Source organism: Prionailurus bengalensis, chromosome B3 (genome assembly GCF_016509475.1).
Source record: "Prionailurus bengalensis isolate Pbe53 chromosome B3, Fcat_Pben_1.1_paternal_pri, whole genome shotgun sequence".
NCBI lineage: Eukaryota > Metazoa > Chordata > Mammalia > Carnivora > Felidae > Prionailurus > Prionailurus bengalensis.
In genome coordinates, this window is record NC_057355.1 from 60,243,215 (window position 1) to 60,264,713 (window position 21,499).

General features: G+C 42.1%; 1 protein-coding gene across 12 annotated transcripts in view; it reads left to right on the forward strand.

Moving 5' to 3' along the window:
* Positions 1 to 21,237, forward strand: part of TP53BP1 (tumor protein p53 binding protein 1) — a 95,559-nt gene extending 74,322 nt beyond the window's left edge. For 7 of the 12 annotated variants that reach the window (XM_043554079.1, XM_043554075.1, XM_043554074.1 and 4 more), the window contains 11 exons: positions 1,928 to 2,080; positions 7,794 to 8,065; positions 8,735 to 8,884; positions 9,177 to 9,607; positions 12,368 to 12,559; positions 12,963 to 13,181; positions 14,823 to 15,038; positions 18,884 to 18,978; positions 19,717 to 19,916; positions 20,390 to 20,535; positions 20,884 to 21,237. In XM_043554079.1, the coding sequence (XP_043410014.1) occupies positions 1,928 to 2,080; positions 7,794 to 8,065; positions 8,735 to 8,884; positions 9,177 to 9,607; positions 12,368 to 12,559; positions 12,963 to 13,181; positions 14,823 to 15,038; positions 18,884 to 18,978; positions 19,717 to 19,916; positions 20,390 to 20,535; positions 20,884 to 21,071 (2,262 nt within the window). In that variant the 3' untranslated portion in view covers positions 21,072 to 21,237. The other 5 variants (XM_043554081.1, XM_043554080.1, XR_006293030.1 and 2 more) reach the window with 5 other exon arrangements.
* The last annotated feature ends 262 nt before the right edge of the window (positions 21,238 to 21,499 follow it).

Genomic DNA, 21,499 nt, shown 5'->3' on the forward strand with positions numbered 1-21,499 from the left:
AAAATCTAGGTGAATAGGTACAGTCTGACTTGGGAAAGATGAAAAGTTCTGGAGGTGGATATGGTGATGTTTGCACAACAATGTGAATGTACTTAATGTCAAACTGTCTACTTAAAAATGGTTAAAATGGTAAATTTCATGTTACGTGTATTATACTACAATGAAAAAACAGAGATGGGGTGGGTGCGGTAACAGAAAATATAGATTGGTGTGCTGTCTTTTGAAGAATGGTTGGAAAATGAGGAATGCTTTCTGGAGGTTTTCCAGGTGTCAGTGCTTTTGTATCCCCTGCATTCTGGGTAGGACTGAGGCCAGTGGGGAGAAAAGCATAGGCAGCCTACCTTTGACATTGCTTAAAGTTTGACTTCTTTATCCAGTGGGCCTGGAGCTAGGCTTTTAATGAAGGAAAGTATGGTTTTGTTTTCATTTTCTTATCTTCCTTTTATGATGACAAGATCTTCAAGTTATTTATCTTTACAGAGACCTCTTTTCAGAAGACTATTTGAAGAGAGAGTAAGCATAGATTTCTTTTTATCTGCCCCCTTTTCCTTCTTTCCTTTCTTATTCTATTAGTCATATTTAAGTGTCTGTCTTGAAATGATCATTTGTCTGGCTGTTGTAGTGGAAAAATACAGGAAGACTTCTTGAGAAGCCTGAATACAAGGAGTGCTTTATGTATCCCTGAAACCTTCTAGACATCTGTGATCCTGGACCTGCCTGTCTGTGTGTGAGGGCAGGAGGTCCAGTTGTCATGGTTCTGATGCAGGGGCACCCTGATGATTGAGATGTGACAGACCAGTGCTCTGGCCATTCATTAGCCAGAATTATATATATAGAAGTATTTTAAGGAATTAGTGGATCTAAGTTTCCATGCTTTTTACTTATATTTATTCACATAATTTACATTTCCATTTTAGTGGATATTTTACCCCCAAGATGGAGTTGGAGTGGGAATTATTCAGGTAAATTATTGAAAGCTTTAGGTAAATTACTATCACTACCACATTGGTCAGTGAAAACCCAGGATCATCATCATTGCAGTAATATATATAGTTCTTTTCAAAGACTTGAATACCTTGACAATGCTGAAAGAAAAAATCAGTCTGCTATGGGGAAATAAGGTGGGAGAAAAAAAGTGCGCATTTTCTCCTCAGAATTACCGGTGGGGTTGAGGGGAGGGTGTGGATGCTGTTAAATGTATATGTGTTATGAGAAAACATGTGGATAGCAGTTGTCATGTAAACAAAAATGCAGGGCTTATTTAAGCTATTTATTTAAGCTATTAAATTAATCCTTTATGATACAAGTAAATACAGAATCCTTTTACTGGGCACTAGCTTGGCTCTTAAGTTACAATCTGTTATTTGGAAGAGATTAAATATTCCATATTTAATCCTGAGAAAAATCTGTGCATCTTGTTCTAGGCATAAAGAAACTATAGTTCTGATTTACTAAAGCAGGAAAAACAGACTGCACTGATATTAACAGATACTCTTGTTTTTATATAAAGTTTTAAAAAATGCCTGCCTTCCTTTTTTTAAAGAGATGTTGCAAGTATAAGTTTATATACTGATTGATAATTCAGCCTCAAAATCAGAAGGATTATAATGTAAATGTACTTTTGTTGGGGGGAGGTCAGAGTTTCACTTAAATATCCTAGATACAAGTGCTAGATGTTACAATTTTGATTGAGACAGAAATAGGTCATTTTAAGTGATAACTGATACAGACTCTTCCTAGCCTCTGGCTATATAGCTGGTCCATCCCTGTTCTTATCTATAGGTGAATAAAAAAATAAAGCAACTGGAAAATTCCATCACACTAGATTCATGGAACCTCTGAACACTGCCTATCATGAAGCAGTTGATTTTTGATTCTGCCACTTTGCAGTGATACCTATGCTTGTGTTCTATTTTTTCTGCCACAGGGAGAGGAAGAGTTTGATATGCCTCAGCCTCCACATGGCCATGTCTTGCATCGCCACATGAGGACAATCCGTGAGGTTCGCACACTTGTCACCCGTGTCATCACAGATGTGTATTATGTGGATGGAACAGAAGTAGAAAGAAAAGTAACTGAGGTAATGCATACTTAGGTCTATGTGGCAAATTTCTTTGGGTAGAAAAAATTCCCTGGCTCTCCACTTCCACCCCTTCCCGCCTTTCTTGTGCAACTAGCTTCTTTGTTTTCCTTCATCTTGTGAGAAAGATTTAAGAATCTGGTAAGAGAGGAGAGTCTTGAATTCTGTGTTTTTCCCAACCACGAGTTTACTGTTTAACCTCTGGCCACTTATTTAACCAGTCCCATCATGGTTTCTGTTTCGTAAAGAACAGATTGATAAATCTGTTATGTTATAACTACATTTTATCTATTATTTTAATTCTTGGAAACTAAAGAGGTTTAGAACTCCTTGCTTTGCTCCATGTTTTCTCACTTGTTGTCACGTTTGCTCATTGTGTCCTTTCTTGGTCTCCATCCATTTGTGGTTATAGACCTGTTTGTAGGAGATGCACCTTTATGTCTTAGTAGGATTCATTACAGACTCATTCCCAGTGTTGGAAAATATCAGCATTTATTCACTGTTAGATTGGACGGCATCATATGCTGACTGTTTACATCTCAATACTGGCTGATATCAGATTTTCAAGAATTAAAGATGTGGCACTATCTTGGTACATATGTTAATTTCTGGGAACCCATTTTATTAATTGATGAGAGGCACAGGTACTTCCTTCCTTCCTTAGGCCTTGTTGCCATACTTAGGCACATCTTAAAAAATTTGCCAGATAGCCATACGGGAAGTTGAGACCAGGAAGAATTAAACTCTGATATATATATAGTCTTATTTAATGGAACACATTATTGCAGTTGTTCACTAATGGGCCATTGTGGCCCTCATGTCAGAAAGCATTTGACTTTAGTTTGAGAAATTTTCTTGTGTATTTTATTGTACACCAAAATCCCAGATGTTAATTCATCTTCAATTTTTATGTTTGTGGAATTTTTTCAATATTGCTACTATTTTAGAAAAATTAGGAGATTAGCATCTTTAGAAAAACAGTTTGATTTCATGAACAGTTTTTGTAACTCTTGTAGTTTAAAATGTTATACATGTTACTATATTATTTGATGTGGTGCTCTCAAAAGTATATTTCTGGAAACAGGCCTTTTAGATACTCTGAGGGGAGAAAAAGTTCCATGGTAATAAGTTTGAGAAATACCAAATGCTGTAAAACTTCCCTTCCCCCATGGAAATTCACAGTGCCTATTATGTTAAAGGCTCTAAGAAGTCCTTTATTAAAGATGTCTATTTTATTGTTTAACATAGAAGTTACCAAACTTGACAACTGAAATTTTTTATTACTTATTTATTTTTTTACATTTATTTATTTTTGAGAGACTGAGAGAGACAGAGGACAAGTGGGGGAGGGGCAGAGAGAGGATGAGACATAGAATCTGAAGCAGGCTCCAGGCTCTGAGCTGTCAGCACAGAGCCTGACACGGGGCTCGAACTCACAAACTGAGATCATGACCTGAGCCAAAGTCAGATGCTTAACTGACCTAACCACCCAGCCACCGTATCAACTGAACATTTTTTAAGATAATACTTATTATACCCCTTTGATAGTTTGGGAAATATTACCATAATTAAATACAGTAATAATAGCAACTAACATTTCTGTAGTACTAACTATATGTAAGGCACTACTGTATGGACTTTAGTGATGGAACTTAATCCTCACAACTAAGCTGTGGGTTAGATACTGTTATCACATTTTCCACATGAAGAAACTGAGGATTAAGTTAAGTTAAAATAACTTGCATAAGGTTACATAGCTAATAAACAGAGGAACTAGAACTAATTCCAGGCAGTCTAGATCCAGAGCCTGCATTCCTAACCACTACATTATGCTGCTTCTCAAGAGTGAAGTGATGTGTGCAAGAAGGAAGATGCATATGGTAGTTCACATGAGGATGAAACTCCTCTGAAGGGAATTTTGCTAGTTTGTCTGGATGAGGTCCAAAAAGCATTTGAGTTGGACCCTGAAGGTTTTAGATGTTGGGAGATAAGGGGAAAAGGCATTCCATACAGAAAGTTTGGTGAGTAAAGGCACAGAGACAGAAAGTAAAGAGCACACAGGTATGAAACGTTTAGTTTAGTTTTTAGTCTTTTGACCTGAGAAGACTCTAGGAACACCTTCCCTCATAGCTTGTATTCTTTGCTTATTATCTTTTAGAAGTTTTATTAATTTATTTACCTGCAACTTTTTTTTTTTTTTTACTATGTTCCTAGCACTGTGGCAGGCCCTGGAACTAAGAAGATAAAAAGACACTGTCCCTGTTTTCTAGGAGCTTATATAGACATGCAGCAAATCCAGAACTTGTTGGTTGCTGTTGTAGAGGGTGGCAAGATGTGTTAGAAAAAGGAGACTGAGCCTACCAGCTTACCTGAAGGTGGCTAAAAGACCTCACAGAATATGTAGCTCCCAGAGTGTGGCAGATAACATTGAGGCATGGGGAAGAAGGACATCATAGGCAGAATGAAAAGTTATGTAGACAACGTGGCATGCTTAATGAATATTTAGAAGCTCAATATGACACAAACAGTAGGGTAGTGAATGGTAGGAAAGGATGCTGTTGAGTTTGGTAAAGGCCCAAAGTATGAGGGCTTTGTATACCACAGAAAAGAATTTAGATTTTTGTCTTTGGTGTGATAGATGCCTTTAAAGAATTTTGGAGAAAAGAGTGACATGCTCAGATTTGCATGTTGGGAAGTTCGGATTGGCAGCGGTTTAACAGTGGACTGGTGTGGGTTGAGGCATAGTTCAGACAAGAGGTAATGAGTGTTGCATTAGGACAGTGGCAGTAGGGGTTGAGAGGAGAGACAGATGCATTAAGTACATAGAAGGTGAAATTGATAGACTGGTGAATTCCTAAATGTGGGGATACAGGGAGAGGGAGGAATTTAACATGGTATGTGGGCTTTTTCCTGTGCAGTGAGATAGAGAGTGGTACCATATGCTGAGACAGAGAATGTAAATAGGACACTGATTTGAGAGAGATTATTCAGTAAATACTTACTGAGGGTCTCTTGTGGCATGCACTGTGCTGGATTTGGAGGATATACCCAGGAAAGAAGATGGTTACAATTTCTGTCTTAATAGGGTCTCTGTAGTCTAGTGTATAAGACACACAGGAAGATAAGTAAGCAAATACGTTAAAAAGATGATAACAGGCCACCTTCGAGCCTGGATCTGTCATTACAATAGTGATGGCTTTGACTGTAGGACAGTTGCAAAGGCAGTTGTAGCTGGCTACTGTTCCTGGGGCATATTCTCCAACAGAGACACAGCCTGGAATCCCAGCCTTTTAAGCTGGCCATGCCCCTACCCATTTGCTATATTCAAGTGAAGGGATTGACTTCAGTTCTGGGCTCACAACACCTCCTTTAGTCAAAGGATCTCAGTAGATAGACTTGAATCTGGCTAGAGCAGGCAAGTTGGTGATAGGAGACAGAGATTTGAGAAAGTCATGTTTATCACTGATAATTTTTGGAGGTGGTACACTTTCTGGTAATGACCCTGAGGATAGATGGCTGAGGCAGAGAAAATGGTTCATGGTGGTAATTATATCAGGAACTTGAGAGTTGCTGGATGGGTCATCTGATGGATGTAAGCCACAGAGAATAGTGACAGAAATAGGGACGGGGAGAAAAGGGAGGCTGTGAGCCAGAGGTTAAGGTTTTCATCCATGAGAGTGAGTGGGTGGGAGGATGTTGGTGAGTAACGGAAGGGGAGAGCAAAGTTTAACAAAATGGCAAATAGTGGTTTAGTAGGAGCGAGAGGTGGGAGATAGAAATGGTCTGTTGATGGCAATAGGGAGCAAAGTTGCCTCTTACCTCCAAAGTCTTTTTTTTTAAATTTAATTTATTTCATTTATTTTAGAGAAAGAGCCTGTGAGTGGGGGAGAGGGGCAGAATGGGGGAGAGGGAGAGAATCTTAAGCAGACTCCACACTCAATGTGGAGTGAGGCACAATCCCACGACCCTGGAATTGTGACCTGAGCTGAAATAAGAGTTGGGCGCTAAATCAACTGAGCCACGCAGGCATCTCATATCTCCAAACTCTTGAATTGGGGTTTGGTGGAGGAAAAAACAGTCTCTGATAGAGCTATAGGGATTGTGAGATGCACCGGTCATATCCAGGATTTATTCGTTGAAGGCAAGGAAATGGAGAGAGGATGACACTGCATTTTGGTTGGGTTAAATTTCAGTGTCCCTAGTATATCCAAAGGGAAGGGTTTTTTAGTTATTTGTGAGTTTGGAGCCGAGTCATTCTTATATTGTTGGTAGATAGGTAGGGATGAGTCTGATGAGATTGTCCAGGGAAAGCACGGAAGAGTAAGAAAAGGAAGAACAGAGTCCTGCACAATACTGTGTCTAAGGGAACAGATGAAGAAAGAGGAACCTGAAAACAAGCACATATCAAAGTAGCCCTTAAAGAGGTGGAATGAAAAAAAAAAAAAAAAAAGAGATGGAATGAAAGTAAAAGTGACTTTGTAGATTCCAAAGGAGGAGATATATTCAAGAAGGGAGTGGTTAAAATTAATCATTTAGGGGATACCTGGGTGACTCAGTCAGTTAATTGTCCAACTTTGGCTTTGGTCACGATCTGATGGTTCATGGGTTTGAGCCCCATGTTAGGTTCTGTGCTGACAGTTTAGAGCCTGGAGCCTGCTTCGGATTCTGTGTCTCCCTCTCTCTCTGCCCCTCCCCTGCTCATACTCCGTCTCTCTCTCATAAATAAACATTTAAAAAATAATAATCATTTAATTATCTTACAGCATTATTTGAGTGTGTGTGCATTGTATACTGTCTGCCCAGAGAAGCTATAAACTCTGAGGGGAGGGTCTTACACTTCTCCATATCTTCTCTGATGATATGCATGGTGATGCATGAATAGTCTAGAACAGGAAAGCAAGTGTGCTGTAATTTCTCAATCCTGTGTCCAGAGAGGACATTGTTGATTGGCCCCAGAACCTTTTCCCATAAGCCTGGGAATTAGCTTCCAAAGGCTGTTTAAAACTGAGCTCCAGTTAACCACTTACCAATCCATCAAAGTGTGCATGGGAGATAAAGTCAGTTTGATATTCCTGTCTTCTATAGATATTGCAACCTTGTACATTTTGATTATTACCTTTCTGTTTTTCATTTTTATAAACAATACTATTTTTAGCCTATTTTTGCCTATAATTTTCTATTTCCTGTATCATTTATTGAAAAGTAATGTAAAATAACCTGATTTCAAAAAACGTGTCATGCTACCCACTGCTGATGAAATACCCAGAATGGCTCCTAACCATTTGTTTTCCTTATCTAACCTTCCTTCCTCCTTACCTCTCTTCTCCCAGACAGAAAATGTCTGGGTTACAATTCTTGCTGTCTTCTCAGTAGGCAAAGGTTGTGAACTTGTCCAGTAAAAAGATAACTTAGCTCATAATAGAGATCTCTTTGTTTCCAATTCAGTGCAACCTTTATTTATATTTTATTGGGATATAATATATTCCCTGTAGAATGCTCAGGTCTTAAATGTTCAGTGGCTCTCAACAATTAATTGTGTGTAATCACTGCTCACAATAAGATCCAGAACATTTCCATTAATCCAGAAAGTCTTCTCCTGATGCCCACCTTTCTGAATTGAAATTTCTTACCATCTCTAGGATTTTTTAGCCACCACATTAGCATGATGTTGTTGTGGCTTCTTTTAGCTTTTGTATCCATTTCTTCCTTGCAGGAGACTGAAGAGCCAATTGTAGAGTGTCAGGAATGTGAAACCGAAGTTTCCCCTTCACAGACGGGGGGCTCCTCAGGTGACCTGGGGGATATCAGCTCCTTCTCCTCCAAGGCATCCAGCTTACACCGCACGTCAAGTGGGACGAGTCTCTCAGCCATGCACAGCAGTGGCAGCTCAGGGAGAGGAGCCGGACCACTGAAAGGGAAAACCAGCGGGACAGAACCCGCAGATTTTGCCTTGCCCAGCTCCCGAGGAGGCCCAGGAAAACTGAGGTGCAGACAGGGTCTCCAGAGAGAGAGCTACAACAGGGGCAGGGTTGCTGACATTTTAATATCACAGGAAAAGGGGAGTAATGGGAAATCCCCCCCCCCCCATCCTCCAACTAGGAAAATTCAAATATTCTTCCTCCCCTTTTGTTCCTCTCCTGTTTGGGTTTGCATGGGAGAAAGCGTGGAGCCCTTTGAGAGCTAGACTCCTAAGAAAATGTAGAAAAACAGGTGAGAGGACTTTGAGAATGCTGGCACATGCTGCTGCCACCCCCATTTTCTGTAGCCTGTAGTGTTTTGACTGGGAGTGCAAAAAGTTTAGGGTAGTAACCTCAACCTGATACATCCCTAGCTTTTTGTTATCCTCTGCAGGTGTCTAGAGCCTGTAGTAGAAGAGAAGGCAGGGAAGAAATGGGTGTGCTATTTTTGAGGGCAACAGTAGGAAGCTTTGTCAGGAGGGAATAGACTTCCATAGAGGAGGATGTCCTTTACTCGTTATCCTACACTCCTACTCCCTGGCTGATATTTTGGTGGTGGGTGTGCAGGCCAGCTTCCTGCTGTGTTGGAGGTCTAATACATGTTGGCCTGGCATGTGGTTTAAGGGCCACGGGGAGACTTTGTGGAGAAAGGATCCAGTAGCAGGTGCTGTCAGACTAACCTGTCTTCATTCTCTAGTCCTAGAAAAGGGGTCAGTCAGACAGGGGCGCCAGTGTGTGAGGAGGATGGTGATGCAGGCCTTGGCATCAGACAGGGAGGGAAGGCTCCAGTCACGCCTCGTGGGCGCGGGCGAAGGGGCCGCCCGCCTTCTCGGACCACTGGAACCAGGTACCCGGGTAGTGTGAGATACACTTAGTCTATGACTTATGCAGAAAAAAAGGGAGTAGAGAGAAGAGAGGGGAGTAGAGAGTATGTGGGGTGTCAGGAGGGACACGAGGGGTCCACATTGACTTGGGAGCGGGCAGGGATCAGAGAGGCCACCGAGAAACCAGGCTTAGGCCTGTGATGGGGTCCTCCAAGAATGGGCTGAGGAAGACCCATGGACAAAAGAGTGGGAAAATTGGCAGTTAGAAACTTTTCTTATTTTAACTGCCTTCTTCTATCTCTTATCTTTGTTTAGAGAAACAGCTGTTCCTGGCCCCTTGGGCATAGAGGACATATCACCCAGCATGTCACCAGATGATAAATCCTTCACTCGTATTGTGCCCCGAGTGCCGGACTCCACCAGGCGAGCAGACACGGGTGCCGGTGCTTTGCGACGAAGTGACTCTCCAGAGATTCCTTTCCAGGCTGCTACTGGCCATTCTGATGGCTTAGATGCCTCCTCTCCAGGAAATAGCTTTGTGGGACTCCGTGTTGTAGCCAAGTGGTCGTCCAATGGCTATTTTTACTCTGGGAAAATCACTCGTGATGTCGGAGCTGGGAAGTATAAATTGCTCTTTGATGATGGGTACGAGTGTGATGTGTTGGGCAAAGACATTCTGCTGTGTGACCCCATCCCACTGGATACGGAAGTGACAGCCCTCTCGGAGGATGAGTATTTCAGTGCAGGTAATAAAGGGAATGGTGTCTTGTAAGAGATTTAGTGTGCCTGGGCCAGTCCTCTCTCCAGTCAGTAATTACCAAGGGCATTCTCTCCAGCCCAACTACTCTTCTTCAGGTGTCTCCAAAGCTACAAATTCCATTCCTACTATGTGAGGTACTCTCACACTGGCTTTTTGTTTTCATTTGTTGCTTATTTTTGAATTAACTTAAAAGAATTTTTTTTTTTTAATATTTATTTTTGAGAGAGAGAGAGAGACAAAGTACAAGTCGGGGAGGGGCAGAGAGAGGGAGACACAGAACTGAAGTAGGCTCCAGGCTCTGAGCTGTCAGTACAGAGCCCGATGCGGGGCTCGAACTCACGAACCAAACCATGAGATTGTGACCTAAGCCAAAGTCAGACGCTTAACTGACTGAGCCACCCAGGTACCCCTGAACATACTTTGGAATAATATATTTACAGAAAATGTACAGACTGCTGTGTAAAGTACAGAATACTGTGATAATGTGAGAAGTTCTCAACTACCCCTCAGCCAGCTTTCACTCTTGTTAACATCTTATGATAGCATGGTACATTTGTCAAAACTAAGAAACCAACCTTGATTCCTTACTAACTAACTAAATTCCAGACTTTATTTGCATTTTATCAGGTTTTATGTATCCTTTTTCTATTCCAGTATCCAATCGATTAGTCTTCATGTGTCCTTTGATCTGTGACAGTTTCTGAATCTTTTCTTGTTTTTCATGGCCTTGACAGTTTTAAGGAGTGTATGGTCAGATATTTGTCCCTCAGTTCTGGTCCGTCTCACCTTTTGTTTTATGGAGTTATAGGTTTTGAAAAGAATGGTATGGAGGTAAAGTGCCCTTTTCATTATGTCACGGAGGATTGAGGCCTATGACATCCACAGGACATCACTAGTCACGTTAACCTTTATCACTTACTTAAAGTATTTGCCTGATTTCTCCACTGTAAAGTTAGTGTTTTTCCCTTTCGATTTATCTGCTCTTTCACCACTGACTTAAACTTAGTACGTGCCTTGCTAGGAATCTAGTAGGTGAGTGTAGCAGATATATTGAGATATTTTTGCTTAGGAAGACGTCGTTAGTACTATATTTTTATGTCTGCACAGCAACCATTTACTGTCTGGTTTGAAAAAAATAAAAATTTTTAAGTAGCCAGTTCCTCTGATAATGAGATATTTGTATTATGACTGTTGCATGTGCCAGTTCTTTGAATATATTCCCTTTTTTTGAGTTAATTTGGAGATAAATGTGTTGAGTTTGTCATTTAAAAACATCTTGTCTGGAGATTTTTTGGAACATAAATTGGGATATAATGGGCAAAAATGCCTCTGGTGAAGTCTCCTCAGACTTGCTTGTGATTTGGACTCCTGAGTAGTTTTTTGCCCCTTTATTTCATTGTTAATCTTTACCTTCTAGTCCTGGGTAACACTTAGCTTTAGGTGGCATCATTTAGTAGCATGTGGATGTAGGTCTTTTATGACCTTTGGCTTACATAGTTTGTATCAAATATATCCATTGTATCAAATGTATCCATTAGGTTTAAAACCTGTCTTGGAGGTCCTCTTAAGACCAAGAGACAGTTCTGTATCCAGAGTGAATTATGGCATCAAGGGGTGTGGTGTCTCTTGTGTCTCGTTTATCAAGGCTGTCTACTAACATCATCACTAGACTGCTTCGAGTTGTAGTAGCTCTTCATCAGTGTGAAGTATATTCTTGGCCTTGGGCTTCATTGTACTCTTGAAAGGGGTCTTTGTGACTTAGTTTGCTGGTAGAGATTGAAGCCAGACGATGAAGCAGCAAGGGGAAGGGGAGTGATTCTGTGGCATAAATAGAGAACCAAGGCCTGCTTTCACGTCTGTATTTCTTTCCTTGGTGGCATATGCTCTGGGTTTCTTTTAGCCCTTCATTCAAGCACAGACCAGTGGGAGAGAACAAACGGACTGTGTGTGTGTGTGTGTGTGTGTGTGTGTGTGTGTGTGTGTATGTATAGCATGTGCAGGTATATAAGTTGTTTATTGATGGATGGAGGAGGAGGAGTATCATCTTTTTACAGGTTTGGAAATGGGTCTTGCCCAAGATCACACAGTTTGGTGGTAGCAGAATTAGGCCTAGGCTCAGGTCTCCTGAATTCTAGCCCTGTTCCATTTTATACTCCACGTTGTGTTCCTTGTAACCTAAAGGCCTTTAGGTTCTGAAGCAGAGCAAGAGCAAGAAAGTAGATAATAGGGAAGATTAGGCAGGGGAGGCAGAATTTATGTGTTTTTTCCTTTCTTTGCTCTGTATCTCTATTTTGATTTAGCCACACAGACACATGCTCTGTCTTTCTCTCTTCAAGTTAAGTCATCTTTTACCTACAGCTTAGCTCAAGAATTATCACTGTCTCCAAAGAAACCAAGAAAGAAAGGTTTAGTAATTTATAATGGGATTATTAAGAAACCACATGTCATTTCAAGAAATAATTGAACCTCTAATAACTCATAAATGCTGGCTTTTAAGAGGCTTTATTTTATAACCAAAGGATTCCTTCTATTGAGAATCTTTCCATGTCCCAATCTCAGGGTTGTAGCTACATATGTTCTTAAGTGGTGGTGGTGTCTGAGATTGACAGCTGGGATTTCAGTACTAACTTCAGTCCACTGTCGGACTTCCTGATGCCCTGACACAACCTGTTGTGCAGACCCACTGTGAGTGGCTGCCAAGCAACCTAAAACAATAGCAGGCTGCTCTTATGTTTTTCCCACCCAGGAGTGGTGAAAGGGCATAGGAAGGAGTCTGGAGAGCTCTACTATAGCATTGAAAAAGAAGGCCAAAGGAAGTGGTACAAGCGAATGGCCGTCATCCTGTCCTTGGAGCAAGGAAATAGACTGCGAGAGCAGTATGGCCTTGGCCCATATGAGGCAGTAACACCCCTTACCAAGGCAGCAGATATCAGCTTAGGTAAGACCTTTGCTTCCTAGCTCCGGGCCCCTGTCCTGTTTGTGGTGGGAAGAGTGGTTTCTAGAGCAATCAGGATGCTTCACTAAATCTTACAAGTCCTGTGTGGTTTATGAGATGCTAATGAGCTGCCATCTTCTGGAGCCACCACCTATCTCTGTTTCCTTCCCAGGACCACATGGTAAATCCTCAGATTCTTCTGGTCTTCCCAGTTCTTCAGGGGACCAGATACATTTCAGTCGTGGCTGAGACTGAAACAGAATGGCAGCTTTAAAAGAGGTTTCCTGTTCTCATAGGAGGTGGAGGAAAGGGTGTGGTGATATCTAAATCAGGCTCTGCCCAGCTTCTTGGAGTCCAGGGCCTCAGACCATGGGAGTTGACCAACCTTTGACTTATCCTATCATAGACAATTTGGTGGAAGGGAAACGGAAACGGCGCAGCAACATCAGCTCCCCAGCCACCCCTACTGCCTCCAGCAGCAGCAGCAGCACAACCCCTACCCGCAAGATTACAGACAGCCCTCGTGCCTCCTCGGGAGTTCTCTCAGGCAAAAGAAAACTGATCACTTCTGAAGAAGAACGGTCCCCTGCCAAGCGAGGCCGGAAGTCTGCCACTGTGAAACCTGGTGAGTACTCCCTTTTGCCTCATCCTCCCTCAGACCACTGTGGAATGCAGGGCCAGCTGCTGGAGAGAAGGAGCCTGATAAGTGGCAATGGTCGCTCTGTCCTTCTACAAAGTTGGGATCCTGCACAAGCACAGGTAGTACTCAGCTTACTGCATCCACCTTTACACATCTCTCAGCAGAGTCCAGTGGAGATAGATAAGACACTAGGTCTTGATTGGAAACACTCATTGAGTTCTGTATAAGTTCCAGGAGGGAAAGAAACTGAATTTTAAGCAGATTCCTTTATCTGGCACCATCTTCTACCTCAGGAAGCTCTGCTTCCTGAGTCTTTTTGTGCTCAGGGCCCTCTGGCTCTCCCAGACTTCCTACTGAAAGCTAGTACCTCAGTCTGCATCTCCTTGTACTGTTCCTCAAACACCTCCTTTCCACGCACTCATGTTTCATGTTAACAGGAATTCATCCGTCTATTGTTCACGGAGTCCCTAATATCCAGCCCCAGCCATTGTGGGTTCTGGAGACACAGGTGTAAAGTCCTCAGTGTCTGCCCTGAGGGAGCTCTCAGTGCAGCAGACTGAGCGGGTTCATCGGTTGTTACGTTGTCCTAGCACCAGAGTTCCTTTGGTTTCCTGTATATTTGCGTTGTGTCATCTCCATATGTGTCCAGCACCTCTGTTGTGTTCAGGGTATGTGAGGCATGGAACTAAGTCCTTCAATATTACTTCAAATAGTCCCAATGAGGTTTAGATGCTAGAATTCATTTTCTAGTTGAAGAGTTTGAGGTACAGAAAAGTTGGCTAACTTTACCAAGGTGACCTAGTAATCCAGAATTCAAACTCAGGCAGTTTGACTTTGAAGTCCAGGCTTATACATACTACATCAGACTGTTCTCCTCCTGCTGGTTTTGTTTTAGGGAGGCATGACCTGTCTGTCATCTTAGCCTCCTAATGAGGCTATGATTCCGCTTCTTCAAATCAGGTATTTGTTTTCTTCTTGAGGACTTATTGGGGCACTCGTAGCATGGGTGTTCTGGGAGTCCTGGGCTGGCCGGTGTACTTACTCACCCCCAGGGGTTGGAAACTGGGATAATTGAAGCAGGCTGTTTTGCTGTAGCTCCATCAGTGAGTAAGAACACTTTATTACCAAGTATTCTGTGCACCGTTCTGGTGACGGTTAGGCATAGGGTGGGAGTATCTGCTGGGTACACTTCTTGGTAACAAAAAAAATGGGTTTTTTGTTGTTGTTTTTTTGTTTTTAAGGGCTGTTTCAAAATATCACATATCCTGGGGAAATCAGAGCACTGAGCAAGAGAAAGTGGGCTGAAGATTTCTAAGTATTTTTCACTCTTACCTAAACTTTGTTTGTATTAGAACCACTACTTTCTTCAGATCCCAGAAGTATTTAGTTTGGCTGTATAAAAACAATACTACTTGATATTCATTTATAAATCGTCATGACTGTATAAAACTTAAATACATAAAATTTCTCTGCATTGTAAATTGGGTCCTGGGACCCAATAGGGGTCCATAGGAATGGTCTTTGGTCAGTAGCTCAAAAAACCTGGTCAGGACATTGCCTACCCATCCTGTCATGCCCAGGCAGTGGTCTGTATCCTTCTAGTAATTGTGTCTCCATCCCTTCCAGGTGCAGTGGGGGCAGGAGAGTTTGTGAGCCCCTGTGAGAGTGGAGACAACATGGGTGAACCCTCTGCCTTGGAAGAGCAGAGAGGGCCTTTGCCCCTTAACAAAACCTTGTTTCTGGGCTATGCCTTTCTTCTCACCATGGCCACAACAAGTGACAAGTTGGCCAGCCGCTCCAAACTGCCAGATGGCCCTACAGGAAGCAGTGAGGAAGAGGAGGGTAAGTCCCTAGGAAGCCCTGGGGGTTCTGACACATGAGCACTTTCTTCCTTTCCATTCACTTATGAGCCTATAAAGTAAGCAGTGCAAGTGGTGTCTGAGATCTTGGTCAGGAAAGTTAATGAACTCTCCTTCTTAATTTATAGACAGTTTTCACAAAATTCCTCTTAGTGGCTCCTCAAAACAATCCTGTGAGGCACATGGGACATAGATCTTACCGTCCATTTTACAGATGAGGAAACAAGCTTAGAGAGGTTAAAACCGTGCTTTTTGTCTGCAGTAATGGTAGATTTGGGACTAGAACCCAGTGTTCATTCTATCCTATGACAGTCCTCCAAGTCAGGTTTCTGAATGCCCTGCCATCTTTCCCATCTGTGTTCTAGGGGCAGTTGCTAGAGAAAACCCACCTGGGGGCAAAGTTGATTCTCGTGAGGTCTGTGCATAAGACAGAGAATGTAGGGTGCCCAGGGCCCCAGGGTGATATCAGAGAAACAGCTTCTAAGCCTTTTCAACTCTTGTATCTCTGTTCAACCTTAACCTAAATCTATATATTGTATTTCTGTGTGGTCTATGACTTAGGGTTTGAGTGAAGGCTGTAGTGGGGACAGGTAAAAATCGTTTGAACTGTCTAAAGAGTATGTGATCTAGGAGAGAAAATGGGTGGATACAAATGTATACACTGTAAGTGACTCACAGCAGCATCCACATATGTCTGTGAACCGTAAAGGTGCAGCTGGAGTGATGTTCTGCAGGTTAGAGTTACTATATCTTACACGAGGTAATCGAATTGGGGAACATGGTTTCATAAAATAGCACCACTGCAAATCTGCGGTGGTAGGCATTTCAGGTGTGTAGACAACTCTTCCCCTAATTAACCCAAACCAACCATAGCCATGTGGAAATCTGTACAGGGCTATGGGAAGGGTGATCAGAGAGTTGAAATTAGGGTTTATGCTATTTGGAAGGTGCATAAACAGCCATCAGTAGAGTGACTCTAGGGTGTGGGAGCAGGTGTGGCATGTGTGGGGTTTCAAGGTTAAGTGTGTGCCCAGCTTTGTTTGTCAGACAGAATTCAGATAGGTATCATTGGCGATAAGGTGTATGAAGAGTTTCCTAGCTAAGAGTGTAGTTTACTTTGATTATAATGGGAGTCCCTTGAGGATTCTACAGGATGTGGCATCAAAACAGTGTTTGTGGTCTTGTTTTCTTTTGCTTTCACAGTATTGCTAGACTCTGGACTTTATTCTCCAAGACGCTCCTAGCCCTTCCATAGACCAGGACTTCACAAGGCAACTCTATAATGTTTTATCTGTGGTATAGCATAGTCAAGAAAGGCAGCTTTGGGGGTGTGCCCGGGTGGCTCAGTTGGTTAAGCATCCAACTCTTGATACTTGGTTCAGGTCATGATCTCATAGTTCATGAGATCTAGCCCCATGTCAGGCTCTGTGCTGACAGCGTGGAGCCTGCTTGGGATTCCCTGTCTCTCTTTGTCCCTCCTGCATGTGCGCTCCCTCTCTCAAAAAAATAACCAAACATTAAAAAAAAAAAAAAACAACTGTGGTATAAGATGTAGACTGTCCAACATCTGTGAGCCTGTGTGAGATTAATAAACTCAACTCCTAAAAATTCCCTCCACTGATGGCTGATATATCAAATGTTTATAATCCCAACCTTGCAACCATGTGCGAAAGGAGGTAGGCCTTATCTAAATGAGGAGGAGAAATTGGACATTTTTAAAAGATTGCCAGGTTTCTCATGGAAAATGTGATTGTAGTGAACATGTCTGCTTTATCATCGGACACTGCCCAGAAGTACCAAAAATCCTTGATGTTTTTGGCATGTGAGAATGTTGACAGGTACCTCAATCTCAAGAAGCCTGGAGACATTTGTACTAAAACAACCTACAGAATATTAATAGTTTTGGGGCTCCTGGGTGGCTCAGTTCGTTAAGCGTCTGACTTCGGCTCAGGTCGTGATCTCACAATTCGCGGGTTCAAGCCCTGCATTGGGCTTCATGCTGACAGTGCAGAGCTTGCTTGGGATTCTCTCTGTCTCTCTCTCTCAAATAAACTTAAAAAAAAAAAAAAAGAATATTTATAGTTTAAAAGAAACTATGTGACATGACTAATAGATAAATGGGAATCTTAGATGCTAGTTTATATCAGGAGCTCATAGAATGCTTAAATCCATTTAATGAGACATATTTATTAATGAGTTAAGAATATGGCACCTGGTATTGTTAGGAGGTACACTATCGGGGACCTATCAGCCATAGGGATTGACTCTAGAGTTGGGTTTATTTAGTATCTTCATCCTTGATTTTAGATGATGGAATTAAAAACCTGTTCATTTTAACCTCAGGTCAGGCAGGGCCACTCATAAATCCCAAATAAAATGAAATCCAAAATGAGAAAAAGTAGAGGAATGGACTGCTGCCTAGACAGGGTAATATTTGATTACACAGGTGCAAGGAAATATAATTGGGGATTAAAATCTGGAAACAGACCTGGATTAAGCAGACATAAAATAGAAGTCTTGGGGAAAATAAAGGGCCATGAGAGGCCCCGGGAGCGACTCAGCAGTAGTGTTGGTACTGAGAATTGTGACAAATGTGTATTGAGATGGATCAAAAGGATACAGTGATGAAACAGAAATAGTCCTGCTCTCATCTGAGTGTTTTATAACCATGTAAAGTTTCTAGTTTTCATTTTAAGAGGAACGTGAGAATGTGTAGTCAAGGACAGAGCAATGGACATGAATAGGCTGGCCAGTCCTCACTAGAGGTGTAGAGGACTGAGTGTGGGGCGTCAGCGCTTGTGGGTGGCTCCATCAGTAAGGAGGGCACCACAGGCCTGGCCTGTCTGCACAGGCTCTGTTCTGTCAGTTACCACTGGCGTGAGGGGGAAGGGAATGGTCTTGGCACTAAACTCTTATGAATTTGGTTGGGTTTTTTATTTGTGATAAGTTCATTAGAACTTAATTTCTCAGAACTCCTAATTAACTAAAATCTCTAATGTCTTGTTTTTTTTTTTTTTTTTTTTTGTCTTTTTTAATGTTGTTATTTATATATGAGAGGAGCAGATATTTGGTCAAAAGAAGCAATTTCTAATTGCCTAGGGTCATTACAGCTTCAGCCTCATCTCTCATAACTTCTACTTCACCCTCAAGACTGTAAAGCAGTCATTGGTGTTCAGTGTCCTGAGGTACTTCAAGATCATCAAAGGTAGATAGTTTTCAATAAAAAGGTTGAAATAGGATTTCTCTGGCTAGCCTTCACTTAATCAGCTACATTGTAGAAACCCTACTTTCTTTGAGTATTCTGGTTCTTCAGAGTTTTAGTGTACAAGGGGTAAAAAATTCTGATGAAGGGGGAATTTGAAGGCTTTGTTACAAAAAGTGCTAATCAGCTATTCTTCATCTCCACAACAGGCAGAATTAGAGGAAATGGGCTTAGTTTGCAGGAGACATTTAGGGTAGTCCTAAGGAACAACTTCCTGATGGTAAGGGTTATTCAAATTAGAGTACATTACCATGGGAACTGGTTGTGTGTCCATCTCTGTTAACAGTCCCATGACTTGGTACAGAAACCTTTGATGTTTTTGGGTTTAGGACCTACCCCCATTTCTCATCTTTCCCACCCTTTCTGCTCTTGTCCCTGCTTTTGGCAGCATTTTATAGTGCTCATGACATTTCTCTTTCTGACCCATGGGAAAGCTCTTGACCTGTCTTTAGGATATAGTGCTATGGAGCTAGCTGGGAGTGTCAAAGGAGGCAGTAAGAGGCAGGCTTAAAGTAGTAAATACAAAACTAACTAGTAATTATTATCTTGGTTATTTTTTTAAATAGAATTTTTAGAAATTCCTCCTTTCAACAAGCAGTATACAGAATCCCAGCTTCGAGCAGGAGCTGGCTATATTCTTGAAGACTTCAATGAAGCCCAGGTGAGGAGTTTCTTTGTGTAGCTTCCCAGAAGGGCAGTAATGAGAAGAGTCTGAGGGGGAGGGGATGGAGAGGTTGGGTACACCAGGTAGACAGTTGAGGAACTGGGAAACTGCCACAAAGTTGTTGCATCAACTAGAATTTTTACGTGGGTGTAATGAAGAGAAGGTTGTAATGAAGAGAAGTTAGACCCCTTCTTGTTAAAGGCTGTGGTTCTATTCTTGGGACAAAAGTAGGTTAAAATTTGTTTAATAGAAATCCCTATTAGAGTGTTGCCGATTCTCAGCCTACAAGGTTGAATATCTGGGATTGAGTGGTCCTTTGTGGGTTTAGGCCCCCAGAAACCTGCAGGTGAGGCAGGGAGAACATCTAAGGAAGCCTGTGGGCCTTTCACTGAGAAAGGTGACCTTGGGTAGAAGGATAGGTTCAGGGATATCTGGGTGGCTCAGTTGGTTGAGCTTGATTTTGGCTCAGGTATTGATCCCACGGTCATGGGATTGAGCCCCGCCGCGGACTCTGCATTGAGCATGAAGTCTGCTTAAGATTGTTTCTCTCTCTCTGTCTCTGCCTCTGCTCCTCTCCAGTTGGCACATGTGCTCTTAAAAAAAAAAAAAAAAAAAAATCACATTTTGGGTAGTATTTTAGAAGTGTTCAGATCTATTCTCTGTGATTAAGGGCTGCTATTCAGGGGCTTTCTGTAGAAGTAACCAGACCCATTGCTTCTGTTCCTTTTCTTCCAGTGTAACACAGCCTACCAGTGTCTCCTAATTGCAGATCAGCATTGTCGAACCCGGAAGTATTTCTTGTGCCTTGCCAGTGGGATTCCTTGTGTGTCTCATGTCTGGGTCCATGATAGTTGCCATGCCAACCAGCTCCAGAATTACCGCAATTATTTGCTGCCTGCTGGGTATAGCCTTGAGGAGCAGAGAATTCTGGATTGGTGAGTATTTGAGAGCCTATCTAGAATGGTAGGCAGGAAGACAGCAAGCTCTTGGAGTGAGGAGAATCAAGGTGAGAGTGTTTCTAGAAATTAGAATGATCATAGGATAAATTAGAGAACTTGAGTGAGTTTATTTTAGTAGTTCATCCAGTTTATGTCCATAGGGTACCCTGGTTAAGGACCTTTTGAAGACGTGTGAGGATTTCCATGTAGGTTCAGTGTTCTTGGCCTCTAAGGTTAGGGGACTGAATTTCAAGCAAGGCATTTTATTCTTAGCCCCAGGACAAACCTGGACAGCAGAAGGGATATATTAGAAGGCTAGGATCCCAGAGAATACACGATTCATAGGAGAAGAGAAGGGGAGTGGTACTGTAATGCAGGGCTTTTGAAAATATTCACACGTTGTTGGATGTAACCTGTCACGTTAGGGTCTTCTCTAATTCCAACGTGCTGTGTCTCTGACTCCTTTGTAGGCAACCCCGTGAAAACCCTTTCCACAATCTGAAGGTACTCTTGGTGTCAGACCAACAGCAGAACTTCCTCGAGCTCTGGTCTGAGATCCTCATGACTGGGGGGGCAGCCTCCGTGAAGCAGCACCATTCAAGTGCCCATAACAAAGGTACCTGGAAAGTGTATGTGGTGTTACTGCTCCAAGGATGTCCTTCGACCCATAAGTGTTAGGCCCTGTGGTCTGTTAGGTTGACCATATCCGTGTTTCTTCTCTTAGAAAGGCACCACCTTCAGGAGCCACTAGGGGGGAGGCTCTATGCTTCTGCTGGTGTCCAGTGGTGTATTTATAAATAATTCTACAAGGTTAGCATACGGTGATTACAGCTTTTCTCTTTGGGTTGTGATCAGTAACACTGATATAAAGGGCTGGAGTTTGGGCACAGTGCAACATACTGGCACATCTTTAATGGAAGGCTAAATTGAGTCTCCTTTCCTCATCTTCCCCTGCTTCCTGCAGATATTGCTTTAGGGGTATTTGATGTGGTGGTGACGGATCCCTCATGCCCAGCCTCGGTGCTGAAGTGTGCTGAAGCATTGCAGCTGCCTGTGGTGTCACAAGAGTGGGTGATCCAGTGCCTCATTGTTGGGGAGAGAATTGGATTCAAGCAGCATCCAAAATATAAACACGATTATGTTTCTCACTAAGGATATTGGTCTTAACCGATTTTATTCCCTGTTGTGGAGATTGTGTTTTAACCAGGTTTTAAATGTGTCTTGTGTGTAACTGGATTCCTTGCATGGATCTTGTATATAGTTTTATTTGCTGGACTTTTATGATAAAATAAATGTTGAATCTCTTTGGTTGTAGTAACTGGGATTTCTTCATCCATTTCTTTGAACTTAATCGCAGAACAAATAGCAAGACAAACATGTGGTACCTTCTCTGTGGTTTTCAATAGGTTTGTTCGTAGTGGAGGACAGCTTGCCAAGGAAAATAACAAGTGAATTTAAAATTTTTCTGTGCCATCATTGTCGAAAGGTTATCCTGGGCTGTTTAAAATTAGATGCTTCCCAAAACCTAATTTTACAGTAGGTCCAGAAATGGCAGAATTTCTAGTCAGAGGTCCAACATT